At 34.9% G+C, this 23,991-nt stretch overlaps 1 protein-coding gene across 1 annotated transcript in view; it reads right to left on the bottom strand.

The window, feature by feature from the left end:
- LOC133182209 (poly [ADP-ribose] polymerase 1-like) overlaps positions 1-23,991 on the bottom strand; it is a 550,802-nt gene that overhangs the window by 226,245 nt on the left and 300,566 nt on the right. The window contains exons 2-4 of the mRNA XM_061316963.1: positions 6,594-6,727; positions 796-816; positions 536-659 (exon numbers count right to left, since the gene is read on the bottom strand). Of these exons, the coding sequence (XP_061172947.1) occupies positions 536-659; positions 796-816; positions 6,594-6,710 (262 nt within the window). The 5' untranslated portion in view covers positions 6,711-6,727. The remainder of the gene's footprint in view (positions 1-535; positions 660-795; positions 817-6,593; positions 6,728-23,991) is intronic.

The following is a 23,991-nucleotide window of genomic DNA, read 5'->3' as shown; positions in this document are numbered from 1 at the left end:
ATTAGTTAGACATGCAGGGCTGACTGCTAGTGAAAGTTGTCAGTCCTGCCAAAAATCTACTAGCACGAAAAAATAATTGTCTTTTATAAATTTGTTTCTAGCGATAATGTGAACAGGGCAAGATCACCATAACTTCCATCCTGAATCCATATTCTGTCGAATTCTACCCCTTTGCTTGTTACACTGTTACAGTGTTTGTTAAAGCAGTTGTTAAAGCATTGTTACATTTTGAGTTACTGCTTCATTTTTACGAGTCTAAGGGATAAATATTGTTAAAATGGATCATCAGGAAATTTGAAAATGGTGAAAATCAGGAGATTCAGCTTCCAAATCAAAGATCGTAATGGGGGGGGGGGGGCAAAAATGAAAAAAATTATGGGTAAATCGGGAGAGTATGCAGGTCTTCATAATAAATAGACAGATATCAAATCTTTTGATACGCAAGCTCATCTGAGTAGTAAATGTATGTCACAACAAAATGGTGTCAACATTTTAACTGAACCTACAGAAAAAAATTATTACTTAATTTTACTACCTCCAATGTTTTCCTTTATTTTCTCTTGGTCTTCCCATCGAAGAGCATCAAATCCATGAATATCACCATGTGTAACAACCTTTGCTCTTTTCCAAAAACATTTCTGATGGAACCAATTTGGGATCTATGATAAAAAAAATACTTTACTTAATGTTACAGGATGTGTTCTGTACAATTTTGCTTATATAATGCAACACTTCTTTGTAATTTACGATTATTGTCTATTTCACAAAGTCATATAATTTATCAATCAAACTTACCCTTCCATCAAATACAGGAGACTGAAAAAAAAAATAATGCATAAAATTACCAACAAACAAAAAATGTCTGCTAAAAAGATTCCCCAGCCACTTAAATAATTTCAAATACAGTTAAACTTCGTTATCTCGAAGTTGACGGGACCACTGATGAACTTCGAGATATCCAGGGGTTCGACATATCGAGGGTTATAATTCAAATGATCAACTTCAAATAAACTTAGTGCAGTGAACATATTCTGAATAGTAAAAACATGTCAAATTCCTTCTCGTTTGAAATTCTGTATACGATGTCTTTAAATAAACATGTACATGTATTTAGCAATAAAAAGATTTTTACATCCTCTTTATAATTCACAAAATAAAAAGTTTGTATAATATGCACAGAAGTTTAATCCTTCTACAAATGCAGCAAGTCAACCGCTAGCATCGTTTCCGATGTATACATAACCAGATATCGTCTATGCATTGTAAATTTAAAACCAGTCGCTGTTAGAATAACAAAAATGAAATATACATTTTCTTTTATTGGAAAAACATGTTCATACATGTAAAAATCAGTTAAAAGAAAATTATTTTACCATAATAAAATCAACTGCACAAGAAGAATCACGCACTTTTGTCTAACAACAGAACAACACTGAATTACAGGGCACTGCAGCACAAGTTTTCACTGCGACACATGCTCACATGATGGTGTACGGATGATTGTAAATTCTGAAAGCTCATATAGGGAAAATAAATTCTAATTGCTTTAAATTACAGAATTTTGTTTTACTTTGATGTTTGTAATTTTCACTTTCATATGCATAAACTATGCATGCACGCATATTTCACATAGCATTAAATAGCAATTATCAAGATAAACGTACCCAAGCCACAAAACAATTAACATGTCATCCACGCGTATGCATTAGACTAATACACGCAGCCTTTTACTTGCATTTATAATTACAATCAAGGTAAGCCATACACACACTTCGTATAATTATAGAGCTATCATCTGTTCATCACAGGAACACAGGTAACCTGAGCGTGACAGACAGGTGGGTGTTATCAATAGAGCATTCAGTTTACCTAACGGACTTGATCATCAGAGCGGAAAATTATCCCAACTTCGAGATGACGCATGTGATTTTAATAAATGGGTACACAATTTTACTTCGAGATAACCGGGGTATTTGACATTACCGTGTTCAACATAGAGGGGTTTATTTTAATCATTTATAAAGCAAATTTCGTCGGGACCGCGGCCTTACTTGGACATATCCAGGATATTCGAGATATCCGTGTTCGAGATTTCAAAGTTTAGCTGTATTTTAAAAATAACCAAGGTTCCAAGACTGGCATGAGCCTCAATGCTTACTCAAGTTGTCTTATTTGGTGACAACTGCATTTTGATATTGACCATGAAATTCCTCTTTGCAGTTCTGTAGAAGAGCACTTAGAATTTTCCTAAATATTTTTATTTCAAACATAATATGTACAAGGCTGTCATACCACTTATTCATACAGAGGTTAGAGCCATCAAAATTGGGAAAATTAATATTTTTTCAGGAAAATCGACATACATGTATATAACAAGAGGCCCATGGGCCACAACGCTCACCTGAGTAACTATGGCCTTGCTGTTTTTCACCTGATATCCCCCCTTGCAGTACTTATTGTGGCCCCGCCCTACCCCAAGGGGTCATGAATTGAACACTTAGAATCTACACTACCCCAGGATGCTTCCACATAAGTTTCAGCCTTTCTGGCCCAGTGTTCTTGAGGAGAAGATTTTTAAAGATTTTTTTCTGCATAATTCAATGTAAAACTTGGATTTCCTATTGTGGCCCCGCCCTACCCCCAGGGGTCATGATTTCAAGAATTTAGAATCTGAACTACCCCAGATTGCTTCTACATAAGTTTCAGCTTTTCTGACCCAGTGGTTCTTGAGAAGAAGATTTTTAAAGATTTTTACTACATATTTCAAAACTTGGATTCCCTATTGTGGCCCCGCCCTACCCCCTGGGGGCATGATTTGCACAATTTAGAATCTACACTACCCCAGGATGCTTCCATATAAGTTTCAGCCTTTCTGGCCCAGTGGTTCTTGAGAAGAAGATTTTTAAAGAATTTTACTACATATTTCTATGTAAAAGTTGGATTCCCTATTGTGGTCACGCCCTACCCCATGGGGTCATGATTTGAACAATTTAGAATCTACACTACCCCAAGATGCTTCCACATAAGTTTCAGCTTTACTGACCCAGTGGTTCTTGAGAAGAAAATTTTTAAAGATTTTTACTACATATTTCAATGTAAAACTTGGATTCCCTATTGTGGTCCCGCCCTACCCCTAGGGGACATGATTTGAACAATTTAGAATCTTCACTACCCTAGGATGCTTCCACATAAGTTTCAGCTTTCCTTGCCCAGTGGTTCTTGGGAAGAAGATTTTTAAACATTTTTATTACATATTTCAATGTAAAACTTGGATTCCCTATTGTGGCCCCACCCTACCCCCGGGGGTCATGTTTTGAACAATTTAGAATCTACACTACCCCAGGGTTCGACACTCGTTAAAATTTGGTCTCGCCATTTGGGCAACCTTGGTACCGATTTCAGGTTGCCCGAATGAATTTCAGGTTGCCCGAACAAAATATCAAAAGAAACAAAAATGTACAATTTTTAAAATTTGTTAAGGTAACAGAAGTTGTGCTATTATAAAATGTAAACCAGACATTTTTGGAATATCAGAAGATGTCTTCCAGTATTTAATCAAACAAAGAAAATAAGCAAAAAATATTATAAGCAGATCGAATCAGAATGCTAGTTAGGCTTTAAAAAAAATATGTTTATTCCAAATAAATCAAGGGTTGGTAGAATGGGATTTGATCTATTTTATTTTATTTATTTATTTATTTTTTTGCTAATACACAATCTCACCTCACATATTGAAACAAAATAAAGTTTCTAGTTTAAAACATTCATTTTCACTTACCACAAAGGCCAAAATAAATGGGATCAAACATCCCTGGACTGAATTATCCAGGTGTGACGTTTACAGTGGACACCCAACATGGCTGTCTAGCAGCAGAAAACGAACATCAGAAAGTTGTGGGGGAAATACTAGATGTTACAATAATGATCATTACTCTTTATATTTATGGTGATTGTTGACTAGGATGACATATTTTATATCTCAAATAAAACTTAATTTAACACTTTTGGTAAAAATTACATCAGCTGATTGATCAAACACAGATTTGGCAGAAAGAAAAATCTACGCGGCTGCTAATTGAATGCCATGGGTCGGTCGGGTTACAGGAAACAATGTTTTCAAGGCCTTATAAAGTTTATTTTGAAATATTACACATCATTATTGAATATTCCCAACTCGTCCCAGGTCGTCATTTTGGCGAGCCAGACTGAAAATCAGGTCGTCCAAAATCAATCAGGGGTGGGAATGACGAGGTGACGAGCGTGAATGTCGAACCCTGCTACCCCAGGATGTTTCCACATAAGTTTCAACCTTTCTGGCTTAGTGGTACTTGAGAAGATTTTTTAATACCCCACCCAATTTTCGTATTTTCTTGATTATCTCCCCTTTGAAGGGGACTTGGCCCTTCATTTTAACAATTTAAACTCCCCTTCACCCAAGGATGCTTTGTACCAAGTTTGGTTAAAATTGGCCCAGTGGTTCTTGAGAAGAAGTTGAAAATGTGAAAAGTTTACAGACGGACAGATGACGGGCGATCAGAAAAGATCACATGAGCTTTCAGCTCAAGTGAGCTAAAAACCCATCCCATTTTGGGTTTCTGTGTTTTATCTTCCTTATCAGTACCAATGACAATATTGGGACAAAAACATCATTCAGTTGTGGAAAAGGGACATATTTGAGGCAGGCAGTAAATCTAGTACTGCAGACTCCCGACTCTCTTAGTTTTCTGTTGATATTGATCTTCATATCACTTGTCCACTTCACAGGATCACTTCATACTTGACAGGTACATTTTCTACCTTGAAATACATTTATGCATACATAAATATATCAACAATGCTACTATACTCTGAGTTTAGAACTTTCGATTTCTGATTCCAAATTCTTCTAAATTGTGATTTTTTTTAAAAATTAATCTTGATCATTTCACCAAAATGAATTGCTTCCACATTCTCTTTCATATTTGTGTGGCAGATACATATTTTATTATTTTTCTCTGCATACATGTATATATTAAGTACATGTATTATAAGTGTCATTTATTATATTTATTTTGATTTGAAATGCACATGAATAATATACTTATTCATGAGTTTAAAGCCTTTTGTGTGCATTCACCCATGGTCTGTTAATAGGTGTATATAGATAGAAATGGCTTTAGGTCATTAATTATATCCAGGCCTAATGTTGGACGTTTCTTTTAATTTCATTGGTGTTTTACTTTGTATTTTACTTGGGGAATGGTTCGTGTTTTTCCCTCCAGAAGGTTTTTGGTTTTCTGGACATTGTTTGTCCAGAGGTTGGTCAGTAAAGATGTGTATATTTAGTTGTCTGACATACTGACAATGACCTTTTGATAGAGACCGACTTTTCCTCTCCTTCTGGTCACTCTGAGACTGTATGGTATTGTCTATATGCAGCATTATTGCTTGCAGTTACACACCTGTTCCCATAGAATGGTATGCATATACTGATTTTATGATTATTCAATAATATATAATGTTCAAATACATTATGATGATAATTAATGTAAAGTTTTATGATGGGAATTGATTATTCTTTAATTGCGGAGAAATACATATGTATATTCTATGTATAATGAATTATCTCCCTTTACAATCATTGTATTTTCATGCTTAAATATTTACACTTGTTATATTGTTAATATTGCAGGGTTTCATCATTTGATTTCCTCATTTGATTGTCTCATTTATCTGGCAATACAGTCTTTCAAAAGAACCCTCAACAGGCTGTTATTCTTCAATAACCAAAAACCTGTTACATTTGTTACATTAAAGTTAATCCCACACACAAAAATATGATGTCATCAGTCCAAAAGAGGTAAAATAATACTAAGGTATACATGGTATAAATGCAGACATCTAAAAAAGAATTCTGATTTACTGAACTGCTCAATTTGACAAATTAGTCTACACAAACCATCATTCATAATAATATTATTGATATTTTTATGTTATGTGAATCAAGTTCAATGTAGTTAATGTGCCTGGAAAGTGTGAACTGAATCGTTTTAACTATGCGGAGAATGTAAAAAATATTAATCCAAGAAGGTCGGGAGTCGGTAGTTACTAGATTTATAGCTTGCCTATATTTGAATTGGGGAAAAGGCCATTCAGTGGCACCAGGACAATTGAGAGCTCTGATCAGTGCACTAAATGGGGAAAATGCCATTCAATGCCCCCGACTCAGCTGGAAAAAAAATAGTTTAGTTTCTTCAACCTTTCAAGTATTTATTTTAATAAAAAGAATTTTACATATTATGTGAGATTGTGACAATGATTTTTTTTAAACACAGTTTGTCTCACTTTATCAAAAGGCATAGGCATTGCATGGGCAGCCAATTCTTGATCGCCAGTCTGTTGTGAAATCGGTTTGTCAACAGCATGAAGTAATGCAAACTCTAATATATTGTCAAAAGGGTTAAATCAGTGTACCTTGTATGTGTTACGAAATTAAACATTAAGCATATGGCATAAAAAAGCATTTTCTTGTTACATTAGTTGACATACTCTGACAAACACCCTAAAGTGGGATTCGTAAACTAAAGCTGATGAATATGAAAATGAAAGTTTACCTGAACCATGACAGCCAGTCTCAATGATCCCTGTGATATGGAACCCTTACATGCTTTACATGATGACCTCCCACTCTTCGCATACTCAGCCTTAAACGGTAAGTCATGATCACCCATGAGGAATATTGTTTTGGCTCAGCTTGACTCACGACATGCGTTTCAATACAAATGTCACGTGACTTTCCCCGCCACAAAGGGGACAACGGTAAAACTAGTACGGCAAAAAGCAGTAATCCAAAAGTTTCAACCTTTCAGTATGTCATCTAAAGTAAATAATGAATTGGGAATTGATATATTAAAAATATAGGAATTTTCCTGAAGTTTATCGACTTTATTATCATATTATTATGATGTTTATTCGGATAAAAAACATGTCTAATAAATGGTATTAACGAGTTTACAATCATAATAAAGGATACAAATTTTCTCTCACATTTACAACCATAGTGGAGACTATCACAGAAATAAATAACAAAGAGAGTCAAAGAGATCATGGACCAAATAATTAAAGTTGGTACATGTATTCATAGATATGTTTTTAATGTATTTGTAACATATATATATAATTGCTTGAAAAACTTTATTAAGCTAAGACTATAACTGATAATAATACTGCCTTCCAGCTTGGTTAATCCAATTATTGGCTTATTTCCATTGGGGTTCATACCATTCATATTTTATTTCCTCTATAAAGAGATACAAATTTCATAGGCGTCTGAACTTAAATGAAAAGGGGGGGGGTAAACCAATAAAAAATGTTTGGGGACTAAGCTCAAATTTTCAATGCCTATATTATGTCTATCTTTGCAAAAAAGGGAGAGTTAAGCCCCCCCCCCCCCTCCGCCCAGCCCCCCGGTTCCGACGCCTATGAATTTGAGCTAATTAACACATTAATTTATATACAATTCATATTCAATTCATATAATATTATCTAATAAATCATAACATTAATCTATCAATTATATATGTGGCGATTTGAGATTCTATGTATAGGAGATTCTACTGCTTGAGAAATCGGCAATAGAACCAAAAGTATGATTTATAATTCATTTAAATAAAAGCTAAAGTTATGGCCCTTTAATTGTTTATTTAAGAGTTCAGAGCCCTTTGTTATGAAAAAGGGTCAGCCGCACCGGCCCCCGATTTTCGGGATATATTTTATATTCATTTTTCCGTCGTTTAATCATAAAGTAGAAAGGAGACTTGGCCCATTCATATTCAAAAGCATTTTTTTATTGCCCCGATAGACATATATCCTCTAAATATGCAACTTGAGAATCAACAAGTTATTCAATTAAATAAATGAATCAACTGTGTTAAAAATGACATTGCCGAAATATTTTTTTTTTATCAAAGATATAACTTTTCCATGAACTTTGATAATTGAGAAATATAAAGTCTCAGAACAGGTGGTTGTCCTTGCCATGTACGCCCCCAGTCTTTCTTCACAATAAAAATAATTTATTAGTACCCTACCGGTGGAACCGGAGGGGACTATAGGTTTCCTCTGCGTCTGTCCGTCCGTCTGTCGGTTTGTCTGCCTAGCTGTCCCTCTGTCTGTCAGTCTGTCCCACTTGGTTTTCCGGACTGTTTTCCTAAACGAATTATTTATTTAGAGAGAGAGAGAGGTATAACATTTGGAGGAATTTCAGATAAGAACACATGACTGTATCAGCAAAATGGTAGAAAACCGTTTACGTCCGAGGTTAATGTGCGAGGCACGAGCCACCCGAGGAGCTCCGACTGAAATTTGATAACATTCGGTCTATGAGAATAATAATTACCCAGATATTTTTTTCATTCGTTAGGTAAAGCTTTACACGGGATGGCTTGAAACGGGATGGGAACCTCTTAGTTGTAGAAGACAAGAAGCTAGAATAAAAACTATGTTCAAGCTTCATAATAATTTAGTGCCTGAATACCTAATGGACATACTTCCAGATATGTGCTGTAACACATCTATCTACTCTAAAAGAAATTCTCAAAATTATGATATTCCAAAATGTCGATTACAAACTTATAAGTCTACATTTATTCCGACAGTAGTTAATGAATGGAACTCAATTCCACTTAAAATTCGAAATTTACAGTCAATGTCAAAATTCAAATCTAAAATTAGTACTAAAAAATCTGCTCCACCATCGTACTTTGATTACGGTAACAGACGACTAAATGTTCTTCAAACCAGACTACGGCATAATTGCGTATTGAATAGCGACCTTTATAGATGCAATTTAATAGCAAGTCCTTTATGCTCTTGTGGTAAAGTTGAGGATACATATCATTATTTTTTGTATGTCCAAAGTATGAGAAAGCCAGAAAAGAATTTTTAAATAAATTTTTACAATTTGACAAGATCCATATTCTAGATACACATGTCTTATTTGGGGGGGGGGGGGTTAGATTCATTGAATGCTGCAGAAAATGAACGTCTCTTTTCTTTTGTTCAAACATTTATTAAACATTCTGGTAGATTTCCTTGTTAGCATTAATTCATGTATCAGTATATGCATTTGTACAAAATTAAGTGTATCTATATATTAGCAAAATGCATCGATTTGTAAACTTTTGCAAATATTGTATATTTTAAAACTTCATGTTTAACTGTGACGATTTAAATGTGTAATTTACATGTAGGGAGAGGGCGTAATAAGTTTTCAGAACTTGTGCCCAATCCCATTGTATTTATAAATTACAATAAAATATGTTCAAACCAAAGCTTTACATTCTAGAATATGATGAAATTTATCAGCAATTTGACCATTATTACAAAGTGTATAAAATATTTCAAAAAGTGGTATATTTGTATTGATTTGTTGTACGAAATTTTGAAAGTTTTTTTTCTGAATTTAGGAGATAATTAACAAATATAATTTTCAAAACCAAAGTTTTGTTTGAAGATTCTGTAATTCTGTCCTTTCGAGGAATTTTTTACGTCACTAACCAATGTTGAATAAATTGATTTTGTAATATTTGTTTAACAATAGCATGCACTTATCCATTTATAATTTATACTGACACCCTGTTGCTACCATATGCATACATTTAATAAACCACACATGTTACAGATTTTCTGTATGCAGTTTAACCATGGGTTTGTTAAATTTCCATTTTCTATGATTAAATTGTCATAATAAAATTTTATTTTGAACATTGGACCTTTCGAAAATACAAGAATCTTTGTTTTTTCCACATTCACTTTCGGTTTCCATTGTAAACAATATGTATGAAATTCGTTAAATGCATGTTGTAGTTCATCGGCTGATTCAGCCATAATTACAGTGTCATCCGCATAAAAAAAGTACCAACAGTTTTATTCTCAATGGTAATTGTAATACTTTGCGAGCCTACAACATTCTTATTCAATTAAAATTCTTCAAGATCATTTATATACATTGAAAATAAAAGAGGTGAAAGATTTTCTCCCTGCCTTACTCCGACATTACAGCTAAAGGCTTCATTAAGCGTGTTGGATTCTGTAATTTTGTCATTTTGCGTGTTAGAATGCCGTTGTGTTACTACCATTCTCAAACATTGGAACATTGAAAAAGACAGAATTTAAAAATTTTCTTATACCACTGGACTACAGATCTGCCGTTATAATAATAGTATACTTTTCACATAGGGCCTTCACCGCTGACCACCATCTCTGTCAGAGGACATATGTTGTACCATGCCCGGCCAAATCTATCTCTGATCTTTCATTTTCTTTTCTACTGTTCGCCCCTCTGGTAGCCCTCTGATTCTTTTTCCTGGAGGAGTTATCATAAAGCTAACCTAGGTATTTCTGATCTTACAATCTTATAACATGGCCAATTTATTTCAATAGTTTTTTTTTTTAATAATCTGGTCAGATATGACAACTGTTGATGCTCTTTCGTACAGCTCCTCATTTCTGATTTTGTTTTGTCAGAATATCTTGAGTTTTCTACGGAGGCATCTTGTTGGGAAGGTGTCTTGTTTTTGTGTGATTTTGTTTGTTACAGTCCATTACTCAAAACAATTTAAAAAAAAGGACTCCAATTACATTTGTCTTGATTTTTTTTAAATTTTGGCATTGATTCTAATTCTTGACGATTTCCAGATGTTCCGCAGGTTTGCTATTATTTACATCCATGGTGGAATTTCCATTGTATGTTTGTGATTTTGCTGCCAAGATACAGAAATTGTCTACTTCTTCTATTCTGTTGTCGTTTGCTGTGACTTCTTTGTCTCAGGCCCGTTGAACGCGGGGGCAGCCCCCCCTTTTTCTGAATATAGAATTTTGCAATAGTAAATTTTCCTTTAGATGCTAGTTGCCCCCCCCCTCTTTTTGTTGCTGTAAGGTCGAGCACAAACAAATTCCAGGATTTGGACAGTAAATTAAGGTGGGTTTTTTTGCCCCCAGCCCCAACACTTTTGAAAACCGTTGCTAGAGGCCTGTGTCTATCTTTGTATCTATCTTCATTAAGTTTGTTTTGTTGACATTTATATTAACTGTTAAGTATTACTTTGAATATCTTTATGCTGCAAAGTGAAATTATCTGCAAATGCTTTTCGTAAACCGAAAAGAAACAGATGCATGTTTATTTTTATACATATTCTTCGTATACATGTTCTTCTATGTGTAAGAAAAAAATATGCGTCTAAATCGCACCAAGCGACTTTAAATATTTAAATTTCAATCTTACGATCGAGTTAGTGCTAAATACATTCTTCAACAACCAATACATATCTTGTCATAAAGTGTTTAAAAGTAAATACTGCCATATCCTAATTCTCCTTGGATATTAAATCTGAAACTCTGTCAACACCTTTTGCTACAAAAATAAATATTTGAGATTGAACAAGCATACAAGGAAGCCACAAAACAAAGTTATGTGACAGTGTCTACTTTATCCTCACAATACCAAACACAAGACCAAACCAGGAAAACCATCAAATGTGTTTATTTTTATAAGTTAAACACTTTAAATCAAGTCCAAGTTTTTGTTAAAAATTATTGCAAGAAAATTAGAGTTATCTTTCTTGTCCTCCGCCAATCTGCTATCGTTTTGGTTAAAAAAAAGTGCATGTGTAGCAAGTACATGTACAGTAAATGTACATCCAAATTTTTCATCAGTCTGCAAGTAAAGCCGGAGGAAAAGTTTTCTGTCCGCTAACCTGTTTGTTTTTCAGCTAAAACGAAGGTTCTAACTAAAAACGAAGGTTCTAAAAGCTAAACAAAGGTTCTAAAAAATTCATTTAAATGACATCTAGGAAAATGAATATGTGTCTGCATCTCGTGTGTTGGTGTTAGTGTCTGTATGCTTGTCACCTCTCGCTTTCGGCTCATCCTCTGGTTAGCAGAAATGCAAAAAGGGAAGCTAAATGTAAGTCTTCCTTTAAAAGTACGTACCCTCTCAACTGCATGGGCACCGTACGGCCTCAGGCTGACTTCGCAAGGGCGCACGGGGAGACAAGGCTCGACAGTCTTGGCCGACAACTCATCTAGGAGAGGAAACTCTTATCACAAACCTGGTTGGAAGGGACCGTTATTGAATGCTATGTTGGCCCTCCAGACATGAGCTTGGGGGGTTGGGGTTGGACTTGAGGCCAATCAACCCTGTCCTTAAAAACGATGATTACGGAAATCGTTACAACAATCAACACCACTACGGGAAAGGCTACAGGCTTAATGAAGATAATCTTCATTGAGAACGGGAGAGTTGAAGAACATCATAAAGGAGCAGGACTTATACTCAGCAGGACAAGTCGTCTAAGCCTGATTAAGTGGAATCCTGTCAATGGTAAATAGCCAATACACGCTATTTCTCTCTTTTTGCAAAAATGACTATAATGCAAATATACAGTCCAACAAATGACACTAACGAAGAAGGACAGATTTTATGAACATTTACAGAGAGAGATTGTCAAAGTATCGAAACATGACATTAATAGTGATGGGCGATGCAAATGCAATAGTGGGAATATGAAATGAAAGCCGGGAAAGAGTCAGGGGGGAGTGAGAATGGGCACTATGAAAGAAAAAGGGGTTATAGGGTAGCAGAAATGTGTGCCTTAAACAACTTGGTCATTTGTGGAACTCTCTCGAGCTTACTTGAGAGTCTCATGGAAGAGATAACAACCAAAATGACAATGTAATGGTGAACGTCAGGAATAGGAGATGGTCAGTATGCGATGTCAGGATCATGCGTGGTGCAGATACCAGTTCAGATCACCATCTTATACATGTACTAACTCGGCAGAAATACAAAACCAAGAAAAAAAATAACAGGAAAATGTATTAGGTCAGCAGATTGAAAGATGAAATGTGGAGATAACGAACAGTGTTCAAGCTCATAGTCCATTTAAACAATACAAATCGGGAGCCGAGCAAACACGGACCTCCAAAAACATCAGACAAGGTGCCATAGAGGAGTAAGCATCCCCTGTCGACCGGTCACACCCGCCGTGTGCTCCTTGTCATGATTGGGTAAACGGACAAATCCGTAGAAATCCCAATGTGTAAATAATGTCCAAACAATTAGTATGAAAAACGTCAGTGTTTGACCTAATGATATATTGTATTTGCTGATAAGGTCATTGTATAGACCATAGAACATGCGAAATGACGACTTCAAAGGAGACTGTTGATATCTTTGGTTCATCAACCTGGCTTGCATCGTTTTAAAAATTGATCGTACGTAAAGCATACTCTTGCGTATCGAATCAACTGGGAGACATAAACCCCATATGCAGGTGTTAAGGGTATTTTGCTACATAAGTAAGGGAAGTTGACGATAGAAAAGTTGAAGTCATCACGTTTATCATAAAGTTTTGTTGTTAGGTTACCATTAACGTCTTTTTTCAAGGGAAGTTGACGATAGAAAAGTTGAAGTCATCACGTTTATCATAAAGTTTTGTTGTTAGGTTACCATTAACGTCTTTTTTCATTAAAATATCCAAATATGAAACAGATGTGTCAGACTTTGTGGCGACTTTTATTTCAGGTTCACTGGGAGATATCGAATCGACATATGAATGGAAGTATCTATAGTTAATTGATAATACGTCGTCGATATATCTAAATGTCGAGTTGAAGGCCACAGCAAGCATTTTCTTCTTCTTATGTAGAAGTTTTTGAAGATTCTGCTTCATATGAATACAAAAGATCCAAGAGTATGCAGAGGATTCTTACTTGAAATAAGAAAAAGGTTCCAGCAATTGTCAGAAGAGAAATACACATCTGAGGAAAAGTGGACCAATGTGAAAGAAATATATGACAAACAGCAGAAAAAAAAATCTTAGGAGTGAGAAAGAGGAAACACAGAGACTGGCTCACCACAGAAACCTACAGAGAAACAGATGAAAGGATATTGAAAGAAGAAAAAGGAACAACAGACTCGGAGAGAATAAGGGAGAATAAGAGAGAATAATATAAGGCAAAGGATAAAGGGAGGAGTCAAAAGAAGAGAAATAGCTGATAAATAGGGGATATCTATATTATGTGATTTTATTTTTGCTTTATCCAACGAGTTGAAATGGTGTATATTCGCGAGGCTTGCCGAACGACTATACACCATTTCAACGAGATTGATAAAGCAAATACAAAATCACACAATTATAGATGTTTTATTTATATATGTCGATACGATATACTAGTATCCCGTTGAGCTTGATATAAAAGATACCACAGAGTCTGACACATCTGTTTCATACTGGGATACATGTATTTTACTTGAAAAAGACGTTAATGGTAACCTAACAACCAAGCTTTAAGATAAACGTGATGACTTTAACTTTTCAATCGTCAACTTCCCTTACTTATGCAGCAATATACCTTCATCACCTGCATACGGGGTATATATCTCTCAGTTAATTCGATACGCAAGAGCATGCTCTACGTATGTACAATTTCTAAAACGAGGTAAATTATTGACAAACAAGTTGATGAAACAAGAATATCAGCTGTCTCGTTTAAAGTCTTCATTTCGTAAGTTCTATGGTCGATACAATGACCTTGTCAGGAAATACAATTTATCACCGAGTCAAATGCTGACTGACGTTTTTCATACTAATTGTTAGGCCATTATTTACACACTTCTGAGCTCGAATACTGTTCGTTATCTTCATATATTTCATCATGATATTTGAGCTTTTAACACTTTGAGATTACCCCTAGAAAACGATGTTGTTGATTTATTTCTGTCCAAATCGATGATCAACACGTTAATAGATGACGTCGTCCTGTTGATGTTGACATGCAAAAGGAAAGTTATTTGTTGATACAAAATATGAAAACGTGGAATGATATCTGGTCTAATGCGTCTTTTAAAACATATGTGACAACCTGTTTTATTTCATACAAACTTTTGACTGGAACTTGTAGGAATAAGAACCGAAGAATTATGAAATCCTATATGTTTACGGCCACAATGCTGCTTACATGTACAGATCTTTGGTAAGTTTGATGCTCTTAGTGTAATGTGTGAAAGCATTGTTGAAAGAGACCAAACTTTCCTGCATAGTCAAATAAGTCTGGCACCAACAACTTCACTGCTTGGCAACGCTATACCTATGAAAAGGATTTGGGTGGAGGGGACAAAGCTAAATTTGACAATTCAACAAGGTATAATGGACCTTTTCTTGTTTTTAACGGACGTTTCTGCCAGAAGTCTTTATAATAATTTTATAACGCAAAAATAGAAGTTTCGATAAATTTACATCTTGAACGGAGGGATTGTGTCAAAATGGAAGTACTATTGATAAAGCATACTCGTGGATAAAGCATAGTTTTATCTTATGGGCAGTATCCACCCATGGATAAAAGGAGAAACCTAGAAGGTATGGCATGCAAGGCAGAAAACGCGGCAAACACAAAACTATTTGAGCGAAGTGAACCAACTGACTAAACAACTTTGTAGAAAGAAAAGAAGCGGAACAAGTGGATACGATCCAAAAGTGGCGAGCTGCTCATTGAGGATAGAAAGATATTTGAGAGATGACGAGAGCACTTTGTAGGAATCCAAACAGAAATTACAGAACTTCCCGAAGAATGTCTCACCAAGTGAAGACATATACAGTCCCTGAAACGTTCTACTTTCCCATTTTTCCGTTCGCTCACCGTTCGTTCACCGTTCGTTCAGCGTGCGTTCACCGTTCGTTCACCGTGCGTTCACCGTTCGCTCTCCGTTCACAGTTTTGCGTTCACCGTTCACCGTGCGCTCGCGTTCACCGTTCACAAAGCGTTCAGCGTTCGCTCTTCGTTCCGTTCACTTTGCGTTCACCTTGCGTTCAGCGTTCACCTATCGTTCAGTTTTCATTGTCATTCGGAACTCCGAAGTGAAAGGACTTATGTTTTTGTAGGTTAGGAGTTACAGGTTTTTTAATTTAATAACTTACATATCGTGTTTGAAGAATAATTATTTCATGGGGGGAAATATCTACGATATATATTTTTATTATTCTAACTTAGCTGTTAGGTTATTTATTAAATTACTCTGGAAAATAAATGTTGTTATAAGCACATTCTGTACTTATGTAGAACGATGCTGAAATATTAAATTTAACTAAGGGCAATGTGCAAATACTTCAAGCACTGCAGCATTTTGTTGTTTTGTTAAAGACGACAAACCGATAATGGAGATATAATTATCCAAGTCAAATAATTACGCAGCAAAATTACGAAAATATTTATTTATAACACGTTTTTTTTTCAATTACTACAGAAAATATGATAGAACTAGTTCTGAGAGTTATACATAGTACTGCGGATATCGTATTAATTTATTATCTTTGGAGCGAATTAAATTGATGGTGTGGTTAACGGAAATACAGAATTTTCTCTATTATAATATGTAAAGTCTATAGTTATATAGAAAAAAAATCTTTCTTCACCGTAACTTTATATGTTTGCCATTCGATATGATTAATACCCCCCCCTTTTCCCCCTAAATCGGTTACTTAGTCAGTATTGTATTTCCAGAATATTTTAATTAACATTTAAAAAAAAAGTTAGGGTCTTTTTTAGAACAAAAATTTCAGTCTCAAAACAAACAGGCATCTACAAAAAGTCACAAAACAATAGTAGTTCAAAATGTACACGTGTTGGCGGTGGTATTTGGAATAGGCAGAGAGTACGTTTCAAATTCAAGTGTTAATGCCCTATGTATTTTATTCAATTATTATTCAAATGTTGGAATCAAACCTAGAAATGATAAAAATAAATGTAAGAGTTATAACTTGTTGGAAATACTCGCACTTCGTCTTCGATGTGACGAAACTTTCACACCTGCACAGTGTCGAATGATTTTGATTGACAGGGCAAGCACGTGGACTTCGTGTGAACTTGAAGCAGGAAAATAAAAAACGAGTATGACTGTCAAACAAATGGATTTGATTTGTCGATTTAAAAAAAGTTACTTTCACTGTCTGATATACTTAGAACAAAATTTCAGAGTTTTTGTTTGATATAGGTACAAACATGTAGTGAAGCCTGAAATGGGAAGGGGGGGGGGGCTAAAACGGAATCTCTCTCTCTCTCATTTGTCTGTTTAATAAAAACTAAAACAGCATATTACTTGAATATCAAGTTCTGAAAATTGAATTTATAACAAATAATATGAATATGTATCTTTATATTATCTTGTCCGAGTATAATCACGGCCATCTACAGATAAATGTAGAAGTCTGCTCAGTAAACATGGCCGTAGGAACCGGGGGGGGGGCGTGCCCCCTCCCTCCCCAATAATTTTGCCGATATATAGATTACTATAGTAAACAAAGATACTATATGATTGTGCCCCCGCAATAAAAAGTCTGATGACCTTTTTTTTTTTTTTTTTTTTTTTTTGCTTGTCATCAGGAAATTTTTGGTACACTTGTAGTGCCCCCTCAACTATCAACTGAAAATGTATGGCTGTGCCCCCCCCCCCCCCAACCGAATTTGCTTCCTACGGGCCTGATAAATCATCATGTAAAATAGAAATGACACATATTATTGTATTAAAAATTTAAAATACAAGCGTATAAATGCAAAACGTCCACTGACCTTTGTAATTATTTTTTTTTCATTACTTTACACGAAATCGCCTTAACACGGAGATATATGAATGGATGTTACAACCACTTAAATTCATTCTATAAGTCAGAAGTTTCCTCTGATTTGTTATCAAATAAGAATAAACATTTTTATTTTCCGACTAAAAAAAACATCTCTTATACTCCAGCGTTCGGCAACAATTGCAATGTTTTAATGCGATAAAAATCGTGTGATTAAAAACTTAATGTGCATGCATCGTCTTTCTCAGGACAATTTTGGAGAATTTATTTTATTGACTTATTTATTCATTCATTTATTGGTTTACTTATTTATTATTGATTTATTTATTTATTTTGTTTTTTGCACCTGACATTATAAAACAATAAAATAGTTTCAATGCAAGGAAAAGATCAGAGGCATTCCGAATATATCGTTCATCTTGCGTTCACCGTTCGTTCACCGTTCACTTTGCGTTCGCGTTTGCGCTCCGTTCGCGTTCTGCGTTCACCGTTCACACATCGTTCACCAAGTTGCGTTCAGCGTTCACACATCGCTCACTCACCGTTCGCTCTGCGTTCGTTCACCGTTCGTTCAGCGTTCGCTCACCGTTCAAGTGGGAAAGTAGAACGTTTCAGGGACTGTACAAAATCGATACATCGCCTACAAGAGAAGGGGGAATTAAGAAAGCAATCCTGAAAATAATTCAAAAGCCCTGACATAGATATCATCAATGCAGAACTATTTAAAGGGAGTGCAACATCAGAGTTTGCAGAACTGTTCAACAGAATCATAAGCGAGCAGGAATACCACCAAATTGGAAAAGATCACTCATTGTGAAAATACCATAGAAGGGAATCTACATGTAGATGTTTCATATCGAAAAGGAAGATAAAGGTCAGAACAAATATATATCCTAATAAATATCACTATTATCCAAAGCTTTATAGACTTCGAGAAAGCCTATGGCAGCATAATAAGGTACAAGCTGTGGGACATACTAAGGCAGTATGAGATTCCTGAAGTATAAATAAACATCACCAGGAAAATATATAATGGAAGCACTAGCTGTTGTATAGAGAATGGAAGAACAGACTGGTTTAAAATATAGACAGGAGTGAGGCAGGGATGTGTTATGTCTGGATTCCTGTTCATTATTATGTAGAACGGATAATGAAAAGAACTAACGATAGAGAAAAAAATTAGCAAAATGCAGGAAATTTACATGTACGTGGTGGCACGGTGTTTTAGGATTTTTTTTTAAACGCTAAGCATACTACAGTTTTGGTTTGATTATACTTTATACACAAGTAAACTTTATAAAGATTCTTCTTTCTTTATTATTAAGTACACACCAGAAGAGCTACAGCCTCGTCCGAGACTTTTGGCTTTTTGAAATGTGTAACACTTTTATTTCTGAAGGGCTTGTCAATTGAGTAGATGAAGGTAAATATAAGCCCTCGTTTCATCGGGACAATGACTACAATGTTGTATTTTCATATACAATGTACACTAAACATGTGTTAACATTCAGAAATTGTAGAGATGTAGGGTGCATGATAAAGGTTACCAGTTTTATAGAGCATACTAGTAGTATGTAATTGTTGCTAGAAAGAAAAACTGAGGAATGATCTGTAATCTTTGCAATAAGGATCTTTTTTAAACACATATACCTTTTTTCGACGGATTTTATACATTCCAGAATCTAATTATTAACAACGCTGCTTGATTAGTTTCATCTTCGGAGTAAAAGTCCAAGAGTTATCATTTAAATATTATAAAGGAGTATAAGTTTACAAATTAAATAGATAAGTCTTCTTTATTAAAGTGTTAAATCATAATCACAGGCCCGATGGCATGTTTTGAATTAAAAAGCAGCAATAGCTCATATGTATCCACCTCTCAAGAGCACTTGATATGGTAATCGATTTTAATAAAATCATATGTATACTTGGTGATTTTTTCTAAAGATTTTACCGGAAGGTTATATGATATGCAGTGTGTAACCGGTTTTCTTCGATTCGTACATGTAGATTCTTGTTAGTAGTCAAAAATTACCGCAGGCCTATTCATGACTTTACCATAATGTGTGTTTTTAGTAACATCCTCCACTCGGATATCATCACACTTTAATCAAGATTCTTCCATTAAATTCCAAGTCCTCGGGTGCTGAAGCGGAAGATTGGTGTGATGAGGAAGTTAAAAGCACCCTAAAACGGATCATCTAGGAAAGTAGTCCCATATCAAGGATCCTGATTGGAAATCATTTCGCAATCCAATTCCATATGCGCTATCAGCAATGTCTTTAAAATCAAATTTTATGTGGTATTTTCCTCTAGACAAACACTGATATACCGACAATAATTGGTTTCTACGACAAACCGCTGAAGCGAATAACGTTATTATGTCGTTAGCATTTCTCAATGGTCCGCTCGGGATCAAATTGCAACGATGTAAACATCCTTTTTAAATAGTGCTTTGGCTTTTTTCGCAGATAAGGAGACAGAAAATGACCAGAAGCTATGAGGAATTTTCATTTCGTCTTGAGAGTGAGAACTAATAGATTCTTCCACTTCAAACACAGGCAGAATGAATTCTAATACGGCGAACACAAGGGGCAATTGGATATAACTTCTGGCAGAAATTGTTCCTTACTCCGTTTAAACATTAGACGGTAACTTTTCATCTTTCTCACCCGTTAGCACGGAGAATGAGGTAATGTAAATGTCTACATGTGCAAATGTGATATTTATGATTTTCGAAGGCAGAACAATGGTTTATTTTGAACATCTCAGTACACTGTTAAACTACTGTGAATTTCTGAAAATTGGATCTACCTTTAATTTCAAAACGAGGTCTTCACTTTTTATTTTAAATATTCCAGGTTAACTGCTCAAGACAGAATCAGGGTCGGAAGACTACAAATAGATGATACAGTATACAACATATGTGCATGTACATAGTATATACTGTAATAAGATAAAATTAATATAAGAACACACTGTGGAATCATCAAAGTTTGTGAATTTCGTGGGTCACTCTTACCTACATCCCCACGAAGGAATATTTTGTCGACATATTGATCATTGAAGAAACACGAATTATCCATCAAATTTACGTTCTCCCAAACCAGTAAATGATTGCTTGTGTACGAACATTGAACACACACCCCCTCCCCGAATTAATGATGATTCCAAAGTACTAGGAACTTTTATTTTGGCTTGAAAATATTTATTGTCAATAAATTGTGCAAAGGGATTATAGACAAGAGTTTTAAAACTTTTTATACCTTTTCCTTTCGGCTATGGCAGTTGAAAAGGTACATGACGGGTTTGTTCTACAAACGTGTTTGAATCGCGTTATCTGTGATTCACTGTACTCACAAAAATGGTTTTCATTGTATACAGTCATTCTTTACCAGTTTAAAATTATCTTTATTGAGAGTGATCAGAATTCAATTATATTTCTCCATCATTTAAAAATACAATGTTTTAGATTGGCAAAATATTTTTAAAATTTCTTACAGATCACCGTCAATCACTTGAGCTGGGAAGATGAGCAAGTATACCATAAATGAAATCTTTTGAGAAACGATGCATCTAGCTGACGAATTTCATAATATTCTGGAATGTATAGTTCATTGTCCACAAAACTCTGCTCGCCGAGTGGAAAAGTCGAATTACACCATGAAATGGCACGTGCTAATCCCGGGCAGTGATTTTGATTGGCTAAAATCTGTTTCTAAGAATACATAGGAAAAAAATCGTAGTGTTTTTATGGAAAATGAGACGTAAACAAATTTTATTTATTCACTGCAATAATATATAGACATCGGAATTGAATTTTGGAATTCAATGGAATTGAACCCACTCATCTTTTAATTTTGCTCTCTGTCCGGGATTAGCACATACATGTACCATTTCATGGTGTAATTCGACTTTTCCACTCGGCGAGCAGAGTTTCGACGTTGTTTACGGAGTAAAAAGAAAATAAAGACAAGCATGCCATGTATGGTTGTTTAGGTAATTTATCGTAGAAGACAATGATAAACAGTTTGCCAGTGCATTTCCTCTGAAAGTGTAAAAGAGTGCGATTCTGGGGAGGGGGGTACTCCATGTAATTCGGAGCTGGATACCTTGTGTTATTATCATACCATGGGTTAAAAAAATATTACCGAAACAAGTGCCTGTGGCATTGTCACACATAACGAAAACCATCCTTTTAGACAAAATCTATTTACAATTTCATTTTATGGCAAAATCAGATGTTACTGAAGTTGTTCAAAATTTTAAGGATGTTACTTAGTCTGTCCTTCATGCCCTTATTCTTATGTTTCTCTTTCATCCTCTGATTTGGTATCATATGTACTTGTACCTCTGGATAGTTTGTGTACTCTGAAATATCTGTCATTGTCCTCAAGCACGTTTCAAATGGTTTTGAAAGAATAATTGAACTTGATATCAATTCATTCATTTAGATGAAAGATGCAACACGATTTTTATATTGGTTTTAAATTGTATATGAATGACGTAACATTTATTTGTTGTATGTGCAGCTAAATACATCTACCTCCTTCATTACGTTTTTTAGAGACACTTCTGTTTGCTTGTTCAGTCCTATAATTGTCTCTCAGAGCCCTATAAATGTGTAAAGAGACTAAACGTTGAAAAAAATCAAAACATGACCATTTTATGACGTCATTATGAAAGAAAAAGAATTTGAATTTTCCTATAGACATACCATGCTTAAAGGGGTAGTCATTTTAGGGCACTAGAAGCTACATGAATGATACCCACACTTCCTGTGCACATACTATATACTTTACATGATCAGGGGTTCATAAGAGAAAAATAAACACAACAAGATGTTTTATTTAAGCACCCTTCCACAACTCTAACCTTCTTGATGACCTAATGATATTGTTCACTTGACCTTGAATCTCAAATTAATGTCAGGGGCAATAGCGTTTTTTAAAAGCTGGAATAACCCATTGAAAGGTTTAAAACTTATATAGCGTAGATATGACTACGTGAACAACATACTAAACTTTTAATTCATTGTAATAGGGTCTGGAGATCGAGTTACGGTTCTGACATTTCACAATCTCATTGCTTGGTGACCTTGAGGGGGTGGAGGACATTATCATTTATAAATACATGGAAAATTGTTATAATAAACTTGTTTGACCTTTTTAACATTTTGTTATTACATAATTTGTATATCTAATAATATTACTCAGCAAAACTCTCAGAATGAGTTCATCATCACAATCTGATATAATATAAAAGAGAATTAGAAACATTGTTGGAAACAATTTTTGTCCAATGAATTTACTTTCCTTTGTATTTATCAGTGATCAGTATCAAAAACATGTCCGTCTGAAAAAAAAAAAAACAAACGAACTTCCTTTTTTTCTTGGCGCGACTCCATAACATCTTCATTTCAATCATACACCAAGAAATGTAAATATATCATAATTTGCGACAAAGTTTTTTCTGCAGACGAAGAAACTTAATAGTCTTGTCGCAGTGGGAGGACTATTTAGCTGTGCTTCAGTTTCCGCCACGCTATTAGTTGTAAGCGTTTTGATCCTTTGCAAGACACGCGATATCCGGTCCTGTCAGTAACAACGCGTTCTCCATGGCGGTCTCCGTCGGACATAATCTTGACATATTCATTTACGGACCCTGGCTCTACGTGGTACAACTGTGCAGATATTTTAATACAAATTCGGTATCTTTCTGCAACGTAAATTACATCTAAATTTTCTTCTACCAATTATTTATGAATTTAATAGCATAGTAATACCTTTTTAAACTGGCTTCATAGAACCTTTGAAGGCAAGAAAGGGGTGGATCTACACATGTAACAATCTTGCAATCTTGTTAATTAATTCAACCAGGTGTGAATTATTTTATTTAATAAAGAGTGATCAATTTACCTGTTCGGAACTTATCAGTTGGGCTCTCATATTTCAGTCGATTCCCACGGACGCTAAATAACCGTTGTTCCCTTGCCAATTCACACCATATTAACGTTCCATTATAAATTGATGATATGTATCTGCCAAACATTGTAGTCACTCAGTAAGGGGTAAATGGTGCTAAAAAGAGTATAATAGAAATTGTTCGCAGTTTTTACCGCGGTAAATGTCAAACATTCTACTAGGTTTCATCTTTATTAATGGATATACTATTTTCTAAGATATATACATAAATTGCATTATAAAGAATCCATCCTCTAATATCACGAGCCAAAATAATATTAAGAACCCCCCACACATCATCTGGAGAAATCAAATCATAAGTCCATACGTAAATAAGTCCTATAGGGAATCAGTATTAATCTGCTGTAAAATTTTGTAATTTGTATGTATATTTTTTCTTTCCAATTACTGAA

Source organism: Saccostrea echinata, unplaced genomic scaffold (assembly GCF_033153115.1).
Source record: "Saccostrea echinata isolate AGI-Se365-2 ecotype Australia unplaced genomic scaffold, CSIRO_AGI_Sech_v1 ptg000009l, whole genome shotgun sequence".
NCBI classification, from domain to species: Eukaryota; Metazoa; Mollusca; class Bivalvia; order Ostreida; family Ostreidae; genus Saccostrea; species Saccostrea echinata.
This window is presented reverse-complemented; position numbering and strand designations above follow the sequence as displayed.